General features: G+C 47.6%; 1 protein-coding gene across 1 annotated transcript in view; it reads right to left on the reverse strand.

Annotated features, from left to right (window-relative positions):
• Positions 1-1,055: 1,055 nt before the first annotated feature.
• Positions 1,056-15,820, reverse strand: part of madd (MAP-kinase activating death domain) — a 58,135-nt gene continuing 43,370 nt past the window's right edge. Inside the window, 12 exon segments of the mRNA XM_048263042.1 lie at positions 1,056-1,211; positions 1,566-1,612; positions 4,303-4,372; positions 5,108-5,116; positions 8,950-9,056; positions 9,363-9,435; positions 10,696-10,860; positions 12,576-12,683; positions 13,311-13,421; positions 13,509-13,614; positions 14,000-14,120; positions 15,002-15,064. Coding sequence (XP_048118999.1) covers positions 1,098-1,211; positions 1,566-1,612; positions 4,303-4,372; positions 5,108-5,116; positions 8,950-9,056; positions 9,363-9,435; positions 10,696-10,860; positions 12,576-12,683; positions 13,311-13,421; positions 13,509-13,614; positions 14,000-14,120; positions 15,002-15,064 — 1,094 coding nt within the window. The 3' untranslated portion in view covers positions 1,056-1,097.

Raw genomic sequence — 15,820 nt, forward strand, 5'->3', positions numbered from 1 at the left:
CACACACAGCCAGACCCACCGTCCCCTTGTCCAGCGAGACGGACATCGTATGGCTAGATCTCCAGATGACACCTCAGGGTGTGGGGGCCCACTGAACAAAGAAGCTTGGGGGGTCTGGGGGTTTTGCAGATGTAATCGGCACAGACAGGGGAGCAGTAGTGTGAGCTTCCATGGGCTACAGATATATATTATGCCCAGCGGACATTGTGCTATTTAGGTTAGGGATGGGCACTGGTCTAGCTTTAACACAGTCAGCAGTGAGTAGGGGCCTGAAGGATGCTCACTGGATGGACAGAGTGGCCTGCTCAGCCATTCTTCTGGGGGTGATGGAGGAGGGGCAGGCGGAGGCGGTGACTGGTGGACTGGACCGGTCAGCAGGTAGGGGCCAAGAGGGGGAGAAGTTGTGCTGGAGTGAGCAGGACATTGGAGGGGTGTGTGTGTCTATGTGTGTGGAATGTGATGGAAAATGGAATGGTAGGGGGCTTTAAAACAGCTGGCCATGGCCAGTGGTTGTGGGGACAGCAGGTTGAGCATGTCCTAAGCATCTGTGTGTGTGTGTGTGTGTGTGTGTGTGTGTGTGTGTGTGTGTTGTGGCGTAATGCGTGCGCGCGGCGTGGCGCGGCGTCATCGCGTCGCGTCTGCCCCTGCAGGTGTGCGTAGGTATGCGTGGGTAATGCGGTAATGCGCGTGTGTATGCGTGTCGCTGCGTGCGTGTGTGTGTGTGTGTGTGTGCGTGCGTGCGTGTGTGTGTGTGTGTGTGTGTGTGTGTGTGTGTGTGTTCGCGTGGGTGTGCGTGGGTGTGCGTGGGTGTTCGCGTGGGTGTGCGTGTGTGTTCGCGTGCGTGTGTGTTCGCGCGGTGTGTGTTGGCGGTAATGCGTGGTATGCTTGCCGATGTGTCTGTGTGTGCTGTGTGTGTGTGTGCGCAGTGTTGGCGTTAGCGTCTTGGCGTCGCAGCGCAGCGATATCGCTGTGCGCGGTGTTAATCGCGTGTCGCAGCGCAGTGCGTGTGTTGGCGTCTGCGTGCGTGTCGCGCTGCGCCGCGGCGCAGCGCGTGCCTGGAATGGGATGAGATGGAACAGGAGAGAAGTTTAGACTAGCTAGCTGGCCAGAGGCCGTGGAGACAGCAGCTTGGGCTTGCCCTCAGCCTCCTTCCCCTTCACCGCCGCCACGTAGGAGAAGAGACAGAGGACGGAGTAACAGATCTGGTGTGCCTGGGACCAGGGGAGAGAGAGAGAGAGAGAGAGAGAGAGAGAGAGGGAGAGAGAGAGAGAGGGAGAGAGAGGGAGGAGAGAGAGAGAGAGAGAGAGAGAGAGAGAGGGAGGAGAGAGAGAGAGAGGAAGGAAGAGAGAGAGAGAGAGAGAGAGAGAGAGAGAGAGAGAGAGAGAGAGAAGGAAGAGAGAGAAGCAGAGGGAATCCATCAATGTCTGGAACCTTCATATGAAATATTTGCCTTGTACTCTGATACATTTGAAGTCTTAATCTTTTAAATGACTATTGTGTTTCATTTAAAATGAGCTTGTGGTTTAAATGCTGTTCCTGTGTCTCGCCACGCGCTCACAACTCACCATGGGCGTCTTGTACTTGTGGATCACCACTTCTTTAGTTTCAGGAACTACAACCACAGGTGCGAGAAACAGAACACACAATTCAACAGAGGTCAACAGCCAGGAGGAGGGACAGGGGGACGGGGGGGTCAGCAGAGAGGAGGAGAGAGAGAGAGAGAGAGAGAGAGAGAGAGAGAGAGAGAGGAGAAGGGAAGAGGGGGAAAACCGTGCTGACAGGTTAGTGGGTCTGTGTGCCTGTGGTCTGAGGGTGCAAACCTGACGCCATGAGCCAGGTGAGTCCATTTGTGTGGTCAGCTCGAGCTGTGTGCGGCCAGGGACATCAATTGGATCATGGGGTCCAAAGACACCATCAAATGAACCAGGTGTACCAAATGAAGCACGTGTATGTTTAAAGACTGAACCTTATGGGCCAGTTTCCTACACATGGAGTAAGCCTAGTTCTGAGAAGAGAACCTTCAATAAGGGTTCTCTATTCTCCAACAAAAGCTTTAAGTCCTGCCCCCAGCTGTGGCGCGACTGGCTGGGGCACCTCGGTAATCAGATCGCCGCGACCGAGGTTCAATTCCCTGCGGTTCCTTCCGGATCCCTCCCTTGACTCTCTCCCACTTACTTCCTGTCATTCTCCACTGTCCTGTCATTAAAGGCATAAAAAGCCCCAAAAAATATACTTTAATAAAAAAAAAAAAAAGCTTTAAGTCCAGGACTAGGCTTAGTTCATGTATTGGAAAAAGGCCCAATAACAAAAAGGTTTCTACTTCTATACTTTCAACCTAAAGGGCAGCTTGGTCTTGCCTGTGGTGTTTATGTGCTGGACAGACGTGGCTCAGGGCAGTGACACGAGTGGAATGGCATTATCATCTCCACTACTGACACCACGGCGGCTGCTTATGTCCACTTCCAAAAGCCCCGGATCATGTGCTGGGCTCATACTTCATCACAACAGTCAACATTGCATTCAGAGGTCATGCAAACAAGCACCTTGAACTTTCCACCCTCCGAACCTTCAAACTATGACGGAGACATACAGTACAAGACGCACAAGGCAACACCACCACCACCGCCCACCTCCCTGGAGAAAAAAAAAAAGGGGGGGGAAGGAGGCAGAGGTAGTATTGTAAGGGAGCAGACAGGAGAGGAGAAGGAGGAGGAGGAGGAGGAGGAGAGGCGCTGGTTGGTCCAGGGTTCAGGGGGCCTCGGGGGTTAGACTAGAGGGGGTCTTTAAAGACAGCGTGGATAAGTGACCCTCAGTGAGGGGGGACAAGAGCGGACGTGGAGCCAGAGGACACCAGCGGTGAAGACAAGAAGCCGTGATGACATGGGTGAACAGAATATTCAGGGGTTGTTGATAGAAAAGAAGTACAGAGAAAGAGAAGCACATGAGAGAGGAGGGAGCAAGAGATAGAGAGAGATAGAGAGAGAGAGAGAGAGAGAGAGAGAGAGAGAGAGAGAGAGAGAGAGAGGGAGGGAGAGAGAAAGGTGACAGCACTTTACCTGCAGGAGAATGAAGGTTTTCATAGCAGCAAAGATGAGGGAACGGATTACGAAAAATAAAAGGAAGCACAGAGACACGGCAGTAACCCTGTCCACCTCTAAAGACCTGTGAACCCTGTCCACCCCTAAAGACCTGTGAACCCTGTCCACCCCTAAAGACCTGTGAACCCTGTCCACCCCTAAAGACCTGTGAACCCTGTTAGATCCTAAAGACCTGTGAACCCTGTTAGATCCTAAAGACCTGTGAACCCTGTCCACCCCTAAAGACCTGTGAACCCTGTTAGATCCTAAAGACCTGTGAACCCTGTCCACCCCTAAAGACCTGTGAACCCTGTTAGATCCTAAAGACCTGTGAACCCTGTTAGATCCTAAAGACCTGTGAACCCTGTCTGTCCTCTCCTAAAGGCCTGTGATCCCTTTCCTCTCCTAAAGGCCTATGTATCCTCTCTTCTCCTAACGGCCTGTGATCCCTGTCTGTCCTCTCCTAACGGCCTGTGATCCCTGTCTGTCCTCTCCTAACGGCCAGTGTACCCTGTTCAATCCTAAAGGCCTGTGATCCTTGTCTGTTCTGAATAGCGTGGGCTCTTCTTGTGCTCCCTACCACCATACTCACCTGCAGCTCCTGACGGATTCATTGAACTACACTTGTTTATGTCCTCAGATCAGGGGTGACCATTTGTGATTTTCTTGCCAGTGTGATTGCCAAAAGCAATTCTAACAAGTTGAGAGGTAGCCAATTGGCGAATTTCGCCCCGATTCCATGTGGTCTTGTTCTGAATGTGTAACTACAAATGGCAAGACACCTACAGCTGTGGCTGATTTAATTATTGCTCAACTCTTCGTTATTAAGATCCAGAATGTTTTTATACACAAGTTCATTGTATCCAAATCTGCCTCTCCTCTAACTTCGGAGTCTGATCATATAAAGTGTCTTGTAAACGAGGCCTTTACTGAAACCAGTTGTCTGTCGGATTGGCTGGCTTTGTAGTGATCTAAGACCCTGAGGTAGTGGAAATGCTTCTGTCACAATATCAAATACCATAGTAAAACTCCCATCTGGGACAGTCAAAAGGTTGACCTCATTCGCTACCACATGCCAGGCACAAGCTAGCACACACAGGCTACTGTGCTAATGCAGGCTAAAGCTAACTGTGAAGCTGGAATGCATTGGTGTCCATCTGCATGCCAAGGGACCTGAGTTACTGCCGTGTCGTGTACAGACCTAGAATCAAAATGATGTAATTACCAAATTCCTCCAGGACAAAGACTCCCTTCACAGTATTGCACTTTTTAATGTGATTCAGCTCTATGAAAACCTAAAACGAAAAAACAAACAAAAAAGAACAGACAGACCATTAGCTACTTACTCAATGTCACTTGCCCAAACCAAACATTTCAGAGAAATGACAACCTTAAACAGTCAGAAACAGTCAAAAAATAAGAAAGAACTATGAGGAAAGTAATATTTAAAACAAATTATGACAGCACGTGAGAAGCAAGCTCTTCAAAGCTATAAAAGAAAAGGACTGTGGACGGTGCAGGTTTCCATGTGGAGTTGCTTACATGAACATGGGGTTCAATGGGAAGGCAGGGGGAGCTGAATGACATAGTGGCATATGTTGCTACGCCACCGCTCCGATTCTTACTACATGAGGTGACTGGGACTGAGACCCTGCAGTGATTCACCTGTATCAGGATGCTAAATTTACCCACTGGGGTCTGCTAGACATGTACCTGGAATAGAGTCTTTTTTTGTGAATGGAGAAAAGAAAATTGCTATGGGGCTCTCCTGCTGAAAACTATGTCCACTATGGGCCACTATGTCCCGAGGAGTTTCCTCGCTGCCCTACGGTTTGACTGCATATGGCCCATGCAATACACACATGGAAATCCCGTCATGACAAAAGAATAAGAGAGACAAGTGGCACTACAACTGAAGGTTGCCATAGAGCTACGGATGGAGAAGAAGAAAAGAAAAAGAAAAGCAAAAACAAACAGTAGAGGAGAAGAAGAGGTACTGCTAACAAGCAAAGACAGCAGAAGTCGTGTACCTTCCGCTCCTTGCAGGGGGAGAGAGCATGGGAGAGAAACGGTTTGGATTATTATCGGACAGAAGAGCACGAGAAATAAAAAAAACACCCGCCAGCGCTCAAGCAGACGCTAGGCTAACTCCCCACCCTTACGAGCTGGACTAGGATCAGTACCAATGGTCAATAAAGAACAGAACAACCCCCAAAAAAAAAATATCTAAAATGATAAATAAAGCCATGGGATGTACAAGTAACTGTATTCCTAAAGCAAAAAGACTAAGAGCCCTAATTTCAATAGTGGGCAAAGTGCAAAGTCTATCAACAGGCAAAGTTCTCGGGCATGAACTACAGCTATCATGTGGCATATGGGAGCACTGAGCTGATTCAACCATGTTTGGAGTTAAAGGTGCCATGTGTAAGAATTGAGGTAAAAATATCCAAAAAATGAGCTAGATGCATCAAAAGAATGAGAAGAAATAAGGGTGATGATGTCATTAAAAAAATGACAAGGTATAGTGCTGCAGAGATATCAACCTGAATTAGCATGCTAAATTACTAGCCACAGCCCGACAGGTGTCATAATACCAGTTTCGCCATGGAGGCGGTATTATCACGGGCAAAATAACCACCAGCCAAACTGCAATACACGTTTCTCGGTTGTTACTCTAGGGTAGACCAACTCACTTTCTGGAGGTATACTGCCCCCATCTTCTATGGAATGTGGAGTATGAATTGATTTTTTGGCGGACATTGCACATGGCACCTTTAAGGTCTTGGCCATGGTGTTAACTTAGCAAATTGACTTTACCCAGACATTAAATTAACTTTTGGAGTTACGGTCTTGCCCATGGTATTAAATGAGCAAACTGATTTTGCCCAGATACTAAATGAGCAAACTGATTTTGCCCAGATATTAAATTAAATTTTGGAGTTAAGGTCTTGCCCATGGTATTAAACTGATTTTGCCCAGATATTAAATTAACTTTTGCTAGACTTAACACTTTGCTCTTTGCCCATCATTGAAATGAGGGCCCTAAATGTGTCCAGCAGTGTTGGATTACTCTTAACCTTGTGCAGCGTGTGAGACTAGAGCTCTGGCTCTGCCCTGCTCCAACCCCCTTTACCCTCCATGCCTCCTCCTCCAGCAGAGAGGGCTGGCACCCCTCCTCACTCCCTGAGATGCACACACACACTCACACACTCTGAGATGCACTCATGCACACGCACACGCACACACACTACCTGAGACGCATTCACGCACGCATGCATTCACTCGCACTCTCTCTCACTCTCTCTCACACACACACACTCCCTGAGATGCATGCACGCACTAGTACACGCACGCGACGCGACGCGACGCGCCGCGCCCGCGCGACGCGACGCATTGCGACGCGCACGCCACGCACCACACACGCACACACGCACACACACACAAACACACACAACACAAACACACACCACCTTCACCAGTAAGAGTGTTTAAGAGTAGACATGGTCAGCAGACACACAATGGAATACCTGCAGAGAATGCTTTACAAACTGCACTGTCCGACCAATGTAAAAAAATGCATGAGGCCCAAGACATCAGCAACCTGAAAATCTCACCACAGGACCTGTTCTCAGCAGATGGGCTCTCCTCTGTAGGATGAAAATAATGTTGCCAGTGTAGAGTGTTGATCAGCAGAAAGTGGCATGGCCCCATCAATGGAGGCTAGTGTACCTAAGAGACCTAACACACTGGAAAACAGCACGAGGAGGCGTAACTATGAGAGCAGAGCTCAGGAGGTGGGCCGATTATAAAGTACTGCTGACCACATGTTACTTCAGAAGGACACACACTCACTTTGCAGGTGAGAGAGTAACAGATTTCTTCAAAAATGTACCTGGCAGGTAGTCACAGGATATCCAACGGCAACACTGTTAACTAAGCTGAAGTAGAAACTAGCTAGCTGTCAGCAAGAGCCATGTAGAACAGATGACAGGTTGAAGTAGAAAGACTCATTTGAGAGGAGGCAGTTGAAGAGGTAGGCTTCCATTCCAAGCTTGGGATGTCTTTACTCAATCAAAAGAACACAGAATGATGAAAGAGCTGAAAGAGAGGACCTGGAGGTGTGTACTGTATCTACTACGACGTGAAGTGTACATCCTGACAATCATAGGCAAGGGGAACAACTGTTTCCCGACAGATACTCTGGCCCTAAAGGGGAACCTTGTTCTGTTCTTTAGGAATAAAGGTCCCTGTGTTGATGAATGTAATGGCTAAAATTCGATGAGATTATGATTGGCTGACAGCTTTTTATCGCTCTGAAAATGATCCCCCATGATATTGTTCTTAATGTTTTAGCATATCGGTATAGTTTATGTGTGGACATCATCATTCATATTAGCTTAAACAATATTTTTTTTTTGCCGATGTTGTTATAGTTATCGTTCTTGGAGTGAACGGCCCTTTAAGGTGGGTATAGGAGTGCCTAAGCTTTTGTCGTGTCTATGGAATTGCACCTTATGATGATTGCATGGAAAAAGGCAATTCACCAAGGATGTGACATTAAAAACACCGACAAAGGAAGGTGTCCAATTGACAAGTAAAATGTTCATAAAGGAATTATTGTTGCTGCTTATCAGTGTGATGGCTGTGATGCATCATCCACTTGCGTTGTCACACTGACACTAATTTGCTGGGTCTGAGACAGTCAGGGGTTTGCCCACTATGGGAAGTCCCCAACCAATTGCACAAGGACTAAAAAGCATATTTTCCTGTGTGTAACTACAATTATATACTATTACTACACATGGTAATAACAACATAACAACAATTACAGGTGCCTGAAAGGCTATACTATTCTAGTGATGCAACAACCATGAATCTGCACACCATCCAAATGCACCCCACCTCCTTATCTAGTACTATTGAGAGCTGTTATTGAGGGCTGTATGGGTGGTGAAATGGCAATGGAGTTCATGCTGTAGTAGCTGATGGAAAACACAGAACTTCTATAAATGGGTTATTTCAGAAAAAACTACAAAGATGGCCGCCTCAAAAAAGTTATTTTGATGACACCGTGCAGTCGCTTCATATATAAAAATGAATGAACTTAGCAAAGCATAGTGGCAAAACCTGTCAGTTGCCTGAATGACCCAACCACAAGAGAACCCCCTATAAGAAAGCAATCACTTGAACACCCACATCAAATTCAGATCTTACAGTACACACACACACACGCACACGCACAGACAGACTGAAAGTATGGTTTTGGGCACCACATTTAAGGTTTCATAGTGACAGAGAGTATTTGCTGAATGTGCTCACAGTTTAACACATATACAACACACACATACTGTATATACACAACTGCAAGTGACAATGCAAATAAATAATAACAAAACTGGCAAATTAAAGAAGGCCAAAATACAAAAGCTCTTCCTCAAACAACTCATGGGGCTGAAAACACTGATCACAATCACACCCCCAATAATAATAATAATAATAATAATAATAATAATGAAAACAGACCTAAAACCCTCTTCCCCAAAAGTTTTCAAGTCTACTGCTCAAAGTGTACTTCAGAGCTCTCGCTTAGTCTTTTAGGGGTCGAGAGCCCATCCTCTCTCTGCCCTGGGATTAGTAGACCTGAAAACTATTGGGAAAGAGTCCCTTTAAGTGATGTGTGTTGTGATTCTGTGAGTTTTTAGAGGAAGCCCCAAGCAGAGAGAGGCCCGAGAGGTGAGGGGGCTGAGTGGCTGAAGCTGGGGGTCTGATGGTGCTGGAGCCTGATACTGAGGCTGAGCGAGAGAGAGAGAGAGAGGGTTGAGGCATGCAGGAAGTGAGGTCAGTGGCGTCGGCATCGGTCGGGCCTCCTTACCTGGCTGTGCATGAACTTAAGGTTGATACCCTCCAGAGTGACCTGCAGCAGGCCGCCCTCGCCGGTCTTCATGTCCTGCACGGGGAACTCGCCCCCAAGCTCTGGACCTGGACAACACACACACACACACCACAGTACTCAAATCCTCTATGTCCACACACACACACACACACACACACACACTCAGACCCCCACACACACACACACACACCCCACACACACCCCACACACACACCCACACACACAAATACAAACACACACACACACACACCCTCCACCCTGACACTCAGTGTGTCTTTCCCTTTACGAGCATTAAGTTGAGCACTGTGCGGGGTAGCAAGTTTCTGTATGAACATACAGTCTCACACACATCCTCCTATTGGTCCAAACTAAGTGACTCCTCCAGACAGTACCTGGTTTGATGCTCTGCTGACGTGCAGCTGCCCGCTCCATGCTGTCCTTCACACAGTAGTACAGCTCACGACACTGCACGGAAGAACAAAGAAAACCAGATCACGTTCACTACAGAAGAGCGCCCTCTGGTGTTCTGTTGAGACTATGGACAGTGAGGACGATATAGGGACACAATAAAGAAAATGCAATTGCGGAAAAAGAAACCCTTCTGTGCTCTACAGCAGGGGTCCCCAACCTTTTATGTACCATGGACCGGTTTGATTCTGTTTGGAACATATCAAATACACCCCGGTCCACTCGTCGTCCCCACAAATCAAGCTTGGCTTTAAATGCAGCGACTTTATCTGCCAGTTTAAAGACAGTCATCATTCTCCCTGGGTGACAGGTTGAGGTCATTAAGCAACCCGAATATGTCACACAGGTAAGCGAAGCTTTGACACCCAGTCCTCATCACTAAAATGTGCAGCTAACGGTGACTTTTTCTGTAAGAAATCTCTGCAGCGGCTCTCGAACTCAAACACTCTGGCCAGTGACCTGCTAAAGATGCTTGTTTTTGTTGCTCATTCTAGCAGTTTAGCTAACTTTGTGTGACACTACCGTTAAGCCAAGAACTGATCAAGTGAAGTGGCGTTGAAAGCGGGGACAGACAGGCGTAAGAAAATAGACTTCAAGAAAATGCAAACATCGTGCAATCAAACAACTGCATATAGGCCTATGCCATGTAAAAACGTGACATTATTGCGAATTAAATTTAGTTCAGTTTGCATGCATTTTTTTAAACTCATGTCGTAGGCTACGGCCCGGTTAGGAATGTGCTGCGGCCCGGTGGTTGGGGACCGCTGCTCTACAGCATATGCCCTGAACAGATGACAATATTGTGCCACTGTTGATGATCCACACCTGCATTACTGCATTACCACCCATTCAAGATTAGATCCATGGCACTAGATGTAAAGCCTGACTATGCACCACCAACATTATTTGGAGGATTTAAGGAGGATCTTTTTTTTTTTTTTAAAAGTATATATTTTTGGGGCTTTTATGCCTTTAATGCAAAGAGGACAGTGGCGAATGACAGAAAGTGAGTGGGAGAGAGAGTCAGGGTGGGATCCGGAAAGGACCACAGGGCGGGAATCGTACCCGGGTCGCCGGCGTACGGTGCAGGTGCCCCAGCCAGTTGCGGCACGGCCGGGGCCAAGATTTTTATTCTTACAGTAATATGTGTGTTGTTTTAATTCATAAAGTTCATTCACAAATTGACCAAATAAATGATGGCAAAATATAACTTGTGTCAATAGAATACCTTAATAGTTGATGGCAGTGTGGACCTACCTTCTTAGTGTAGAACTTATTGAGCTGGGTTTCTTGGCCGTTGCGTCGCCAGAGACACAGCACCTTGGTCTTGGGACAGTAGGTCATGTTGATGAGCTTCTCGTACCACCAGCGCTCGTACACCGTGCCAATGTTGCTGCGCAGCACGATGCAGTCGTCACACACCTGCAGGAGAACCACAGACACAGAGAGCGCATCACACACGGCGCTCCCACACAGCTGCCCCTCTGTCTTTAGTTCAGACGGGACGGTAGAGATTGACAGGACAGTAGGAGGGAGGCGGATGTGAGATTGGGAGATGACCGCAGGTCGGAATCAAAACCCGAGACCCGTTGGCCCTTACACCTGAATGTGGTATGTATGTTCCTGCTTGCACCACAACCCCCTGCACGGGACATTTTTAAGGACACTACAAAGGTCATTCAGCTTGCATTTAATAAAAAAGAAGTATAAGTATTCTTTTTGGGGCTTTATGCCTATAATGCAAAGAGGACAGTGGCGGAATGACAGAAAGTGAGTGGGAGAGAGAGTCAGGGTGGATCCGGGAAAGGACCACAGGGGGGAATCATTGCCGAGTCGCCATGGCGTCTCGGTGCAGGTGCCCAACCAGTTAGCGATTACGGCCGGGGCCAAGATTTTATTCTTACAGTAATATGTGTGTTGTTTTAATTCATAAAGTTCATTCACAAAATTGACCAAATAAATGATGGCAAAATATAACTTGTGTCAATAGAATACCTTAATAGTTGATGGCAGTGTGGACCTACCTCTTAGTGTAGAACTTATTGAGCTGGTTTTCTTGGCCGCTTCGGCCGCCAAAAGACACAGCACCTTGGTCTTGGGACTGATGGGGTCATGTTGATGAGCTTCTAAGCACCACCAAGCGCTCATTTTACCGTTGCCAATGTTGTTGGCAACCCACGATGCAGTCGTCACACACCTGCAGGAGAACCACAGACACAGAGAGAGCGCGATCACACCTGGCCCGCTCCCACAGCTGCCCCTCTGTCTTTAGTTCAGACTGGGACGGTAGAGATTGACAGGACAGTAGGAGGGAGGCGGGATGTGAGATGATTGGGAGATGACCGCGAGGTCGGAATCAAAACCCGAGACCCGTTGGCCCTTACACCTGAATGTGGTATGTATGTTCCTGCTTGCACCACAACCCCCTGCACGGGACATTTTTAAGGACACTACAAAGGTCATTCAGCTTGCATTTAATAAAAAAGAAGTATAAGTATACTTTTTGGGGCTTTATGTCTATATTTCGAAAGAACAGTGAGGGACTGAGAAAAAGAGTGGGAGAGAGATGGAGCAGGATCGTGAAATGACCCAGGTTGGACTCGAACCCTGGTCCTCGTGGGCACTCGGGACCTAGTTAAATTAATTTATTACTCAAAAATTCCGTTCGCTTATTGCAATGGAATTTCATTGAAAGGGAAAGCTAGTTAAGACGCTAAAATACCTGAAACTGTCAAGTTCTATCTGTGTGGCCGAACTATTTTATTTTGTCAGCGGAGGAAGACACAAAAGCGGTAGCAAAATCATTAGGTTTCTTTTCGTTTTTTTGGTAAGTAGTCAGGTAATAAGAGGGATAATGTATTGATAAAGCCAGTAATTATCAGAAAATAAGTCCTTCAGGTGAGAAGCAAAACCAATCACTTCTGGCGTGGGGTTCCCGTTCTCCCAGTTAGGGACTTATTTTCTGATAATTACCGGCAGACAATACATTATCCCTTACTTAACTGCTCCTAGGATTCTAACCGGTATCATTCAGTAAACGATTTGTCCTTGAGTCCACCAACATGTTTGTAATGCTTCACTCTCTCCATATGGAGGCAGACTGGCTGCCTGTTGGGCTGATGGGTGCACTGACTCACCTCCATGAAGAAGATGTCCCCTGTGGTGTCTGTCCCAGCATGCACCACAAACGTCTGCTTCTTAATGTGTCGGCTGCCGCTCGGCCTGATGGGTAGCTCACGGCCGTTCTGAGACAGAGGGCATACAGTCAGCACAGCAGCTCTGCACACGGCGGGTCTAAAGGCCAACGCCCACTAGCGGCGTCTGACGCGCCTCAAGTGACGCCAAAGTTTAGAACTCCATTAGGGGCAGAACTCTTGAGGGGCAGCCGTGGCCCACTGGTTAGCACTCTGGACTTGTAACCGGAGGGTTGCCGGTTCGAGCGCCGACCAGTGGGCTGCAGCTGAAGTGCCCTGAGCAGGCACCCTAACCCCTCACTGCTCCCCGGCCGCTGTTGATGCAGGCAGCTCACTGGCGCTGGATTAGTGTGTGCTTCACCTCACTGTGTGTTCACTGTGTGCTGTTTGTGTTTCACTAATTCACGGATTGGGTTAAATGCAGAGACCAAATTTCCCTCACGGGATCAAAAAAGTATATATACTTATATATACTTATATAGTAAATAATACTATATTATTTTTAACGGAGCAAAGACACGTGTAGACGGCAACGTTTAGAAAATGTTTCTATCTCTTGAGCGTCAAATCCTTAGACAGTAATGTTGTCGCCAGTGGGGTTGGCCTTAACACACCTGACCCGAGGGTCATAATGAATGGCCCGTCCTTGAGAAAGGACACAGGACAGAGTCTCCTTACCAGGTTATTGAGGCGGTCCAGGATGTCGTTGATCTCCTGGCTGTACGTCAGGCCAATGTGAGACTTGCCCATCAGACGCCTCACCTTCTTCCGAATATCAGCCTTGCTTACCTATGACACACACACAAAAGCTGTGAGAATGATCCCACTACCTGGAGTGGCTGAGAGGTTCATGTGTATTACAGCCCAGTGGCATACCTTCATCATGAGCATGTAGGCGATCATGTTGTGCAGTAGTGTGGCTAAGAGCCGATCCTCATCATCCTCCAGCCGCTTTCGGTCGTGGTCACCCAGGGACAGGTACCTGGGGGGCCACACACACACACACACACACACACACACACACACACACACACAAACACACACACACACGCACAAACACGCACAAACACGCACACACACACACGCACAAACACGCACACACACACACAAACACGCACACACACACACAAACAAACACGCGCGCCCACACACACACACACACACACAGGAATGAGATGAGTAGAAGAGAGAGGGATGGAGTAAGACCGGGAAACGACTGCCGGCCAGAATCAAACCGTGTTTCTATGATGCATGTGGAGCGCGTGACGCGTGTGGTCATGATGCTGCCGCGGGTGCCACAGCTGCCCCCCACAGTGCTATCGGTGTGGCCATGGCCCCGGAGGGGTAGCGAGCGTGGGGTTACCCACCTGTCGATCATCTCATGCGGGCCCTGGTCCATGCCCATGCCCTCCCGCTCCAGCATCACGGCGTCCAGGAAGGCGTCCTCCCAGAACTGCATCTGGTCCCACAGAGTGGAGCGCTCTTTGCCTGCAGGGGCACATTACGCATGCTGATCGGACGCACGGGGAACACGCACACGTTTACTACAACAAACTTACCGCAGATGGTCTCTGAGCACAACAAACACTTAATAATGAATGATTCATTCATTTTATTCATGCCTGTCATGCAAATACCCATGAATGCATGCACGCAACACACACACACACACACACACACGTGCACACATCTTCCGATGTGTAGCAAGACATCCAGTATGTCTGATACAGCTACATTCACAAGTCAAGAGATTTATGAAATCTAAATATATATATATATATATAAATTATAATTCCCTTTCACTTTCACACACAACACCCTCATGCACACACACACACACACACACACACACACACACACACACACACACACACACACACACACACATTCTGCAGGAGCAAAACATAAGCTACCACTGCATATCTGTCAGCTGACCTGACATGCTCTTCCCAGGCAGTCCTCAGCTCCCCTGCAGAGCTCCTCTAAAGTGTTAGCGTTGGCACTAGCTTTTGCATGACTGCCATCATAAATAAGTGAAGCTGAAGTGCAGCTAAGGGCACACTAGAGTAACTCGGCATGGCCAGATAGAGCCGCAGCTCAGCTAGGAGAGGAGCCACTCATAACACATGCATTATTTAGTGGCATGCTGCTCACCACCACAAAAAAACAAATATAGAAAAACCACAAACACACCATTCACACTGTTCTCCTGTTCAATTATATACAAACACACACAACTCAAGTTTACACGCTCATATAAACAGACAGAACCAAACAAAAACACAGTCACACACACACACACAGCATGCAGCCATGCCACAGTAAAGCACACCCAGAGCTGGGAGTGAGAGACAAGCAGTAAGCCATACTCAAGGAGAAGGTCTCCATGGCAGCATCCTCCAGCTGGTCCCACATGGAGCTCTTGTCACGCCCTGCCCAGGTGACACCCCAGAGCCACACAGCAGAAACCGAGAGGAAGGCAAGAGAGAGGGAGAGAGAGGTAGAGGTAGAGAAGGATAGAGGGAAGAGAGACAGTAGGAGTAGAACCAGAGAAAAAGACAGAAGCATAAACAGACAGACAGAAAGATGGAGGAAGAGAGAGGGCAGTGGGTTAGCCTGCAGCAAGCTGAGGGCAGCGACAGAGCACAGGTGTTAATACACAAGCTCGTTATCACAAGGAAGAACAGAGCGGGAAGAAGGAGAACAACTTGGCCAATGGCGCTAAACGACACTTTTTACTGTTTTCATTCACGTGCTGGTGATTAGAACACAAGTTCCAAAGCATGTGTGTCTGTTTGCAGGTGCATCTCAAAAAAATGTAATGTCATGGAAAAGTCCATTTCCCTGTCCAGACAGAGAGATTAAAGGCTCAGGAAACCATGGCTGGTGATTTTCATTAATTAGCTGATTGGAGATCTCAGGTCTGTATGATATTTTATTCAATATTTTGATATTTTTATTCAATATTTTGAGGTTGTGTGTTGAATCTAGATGATACAATAGTTTCGGTTTTTGAAATACATTTTGAAATATTATTTTCTGAGATGTACCTGTACTGACTGATAGACTGCACGGCGCATATGGTGACAAACTGATTCCGAGCAGTATGTCCAATTAACATGTAAAACATGTGTGGAGTATTCCCTAGAGACATGGATCCTGCTACTCTTGAGTTCAGGAGGAAAAAA

This window comes from Alosa alosa, chromosome 14 (assembly GCF_017589495.1).
Source record: "Alosa alosa isolate M-15738 ecotype Scorff River chromosome 14, AALO_Geno_1.1, whole genome shotgun sequence".
In the NCBI taxonomy this organism is placed as follows: Eukaryota; Metazoa; Chordata; class Actinopteri; order Clupeiformes; family Clupeidae; genus Alosa; species Alosa alosa.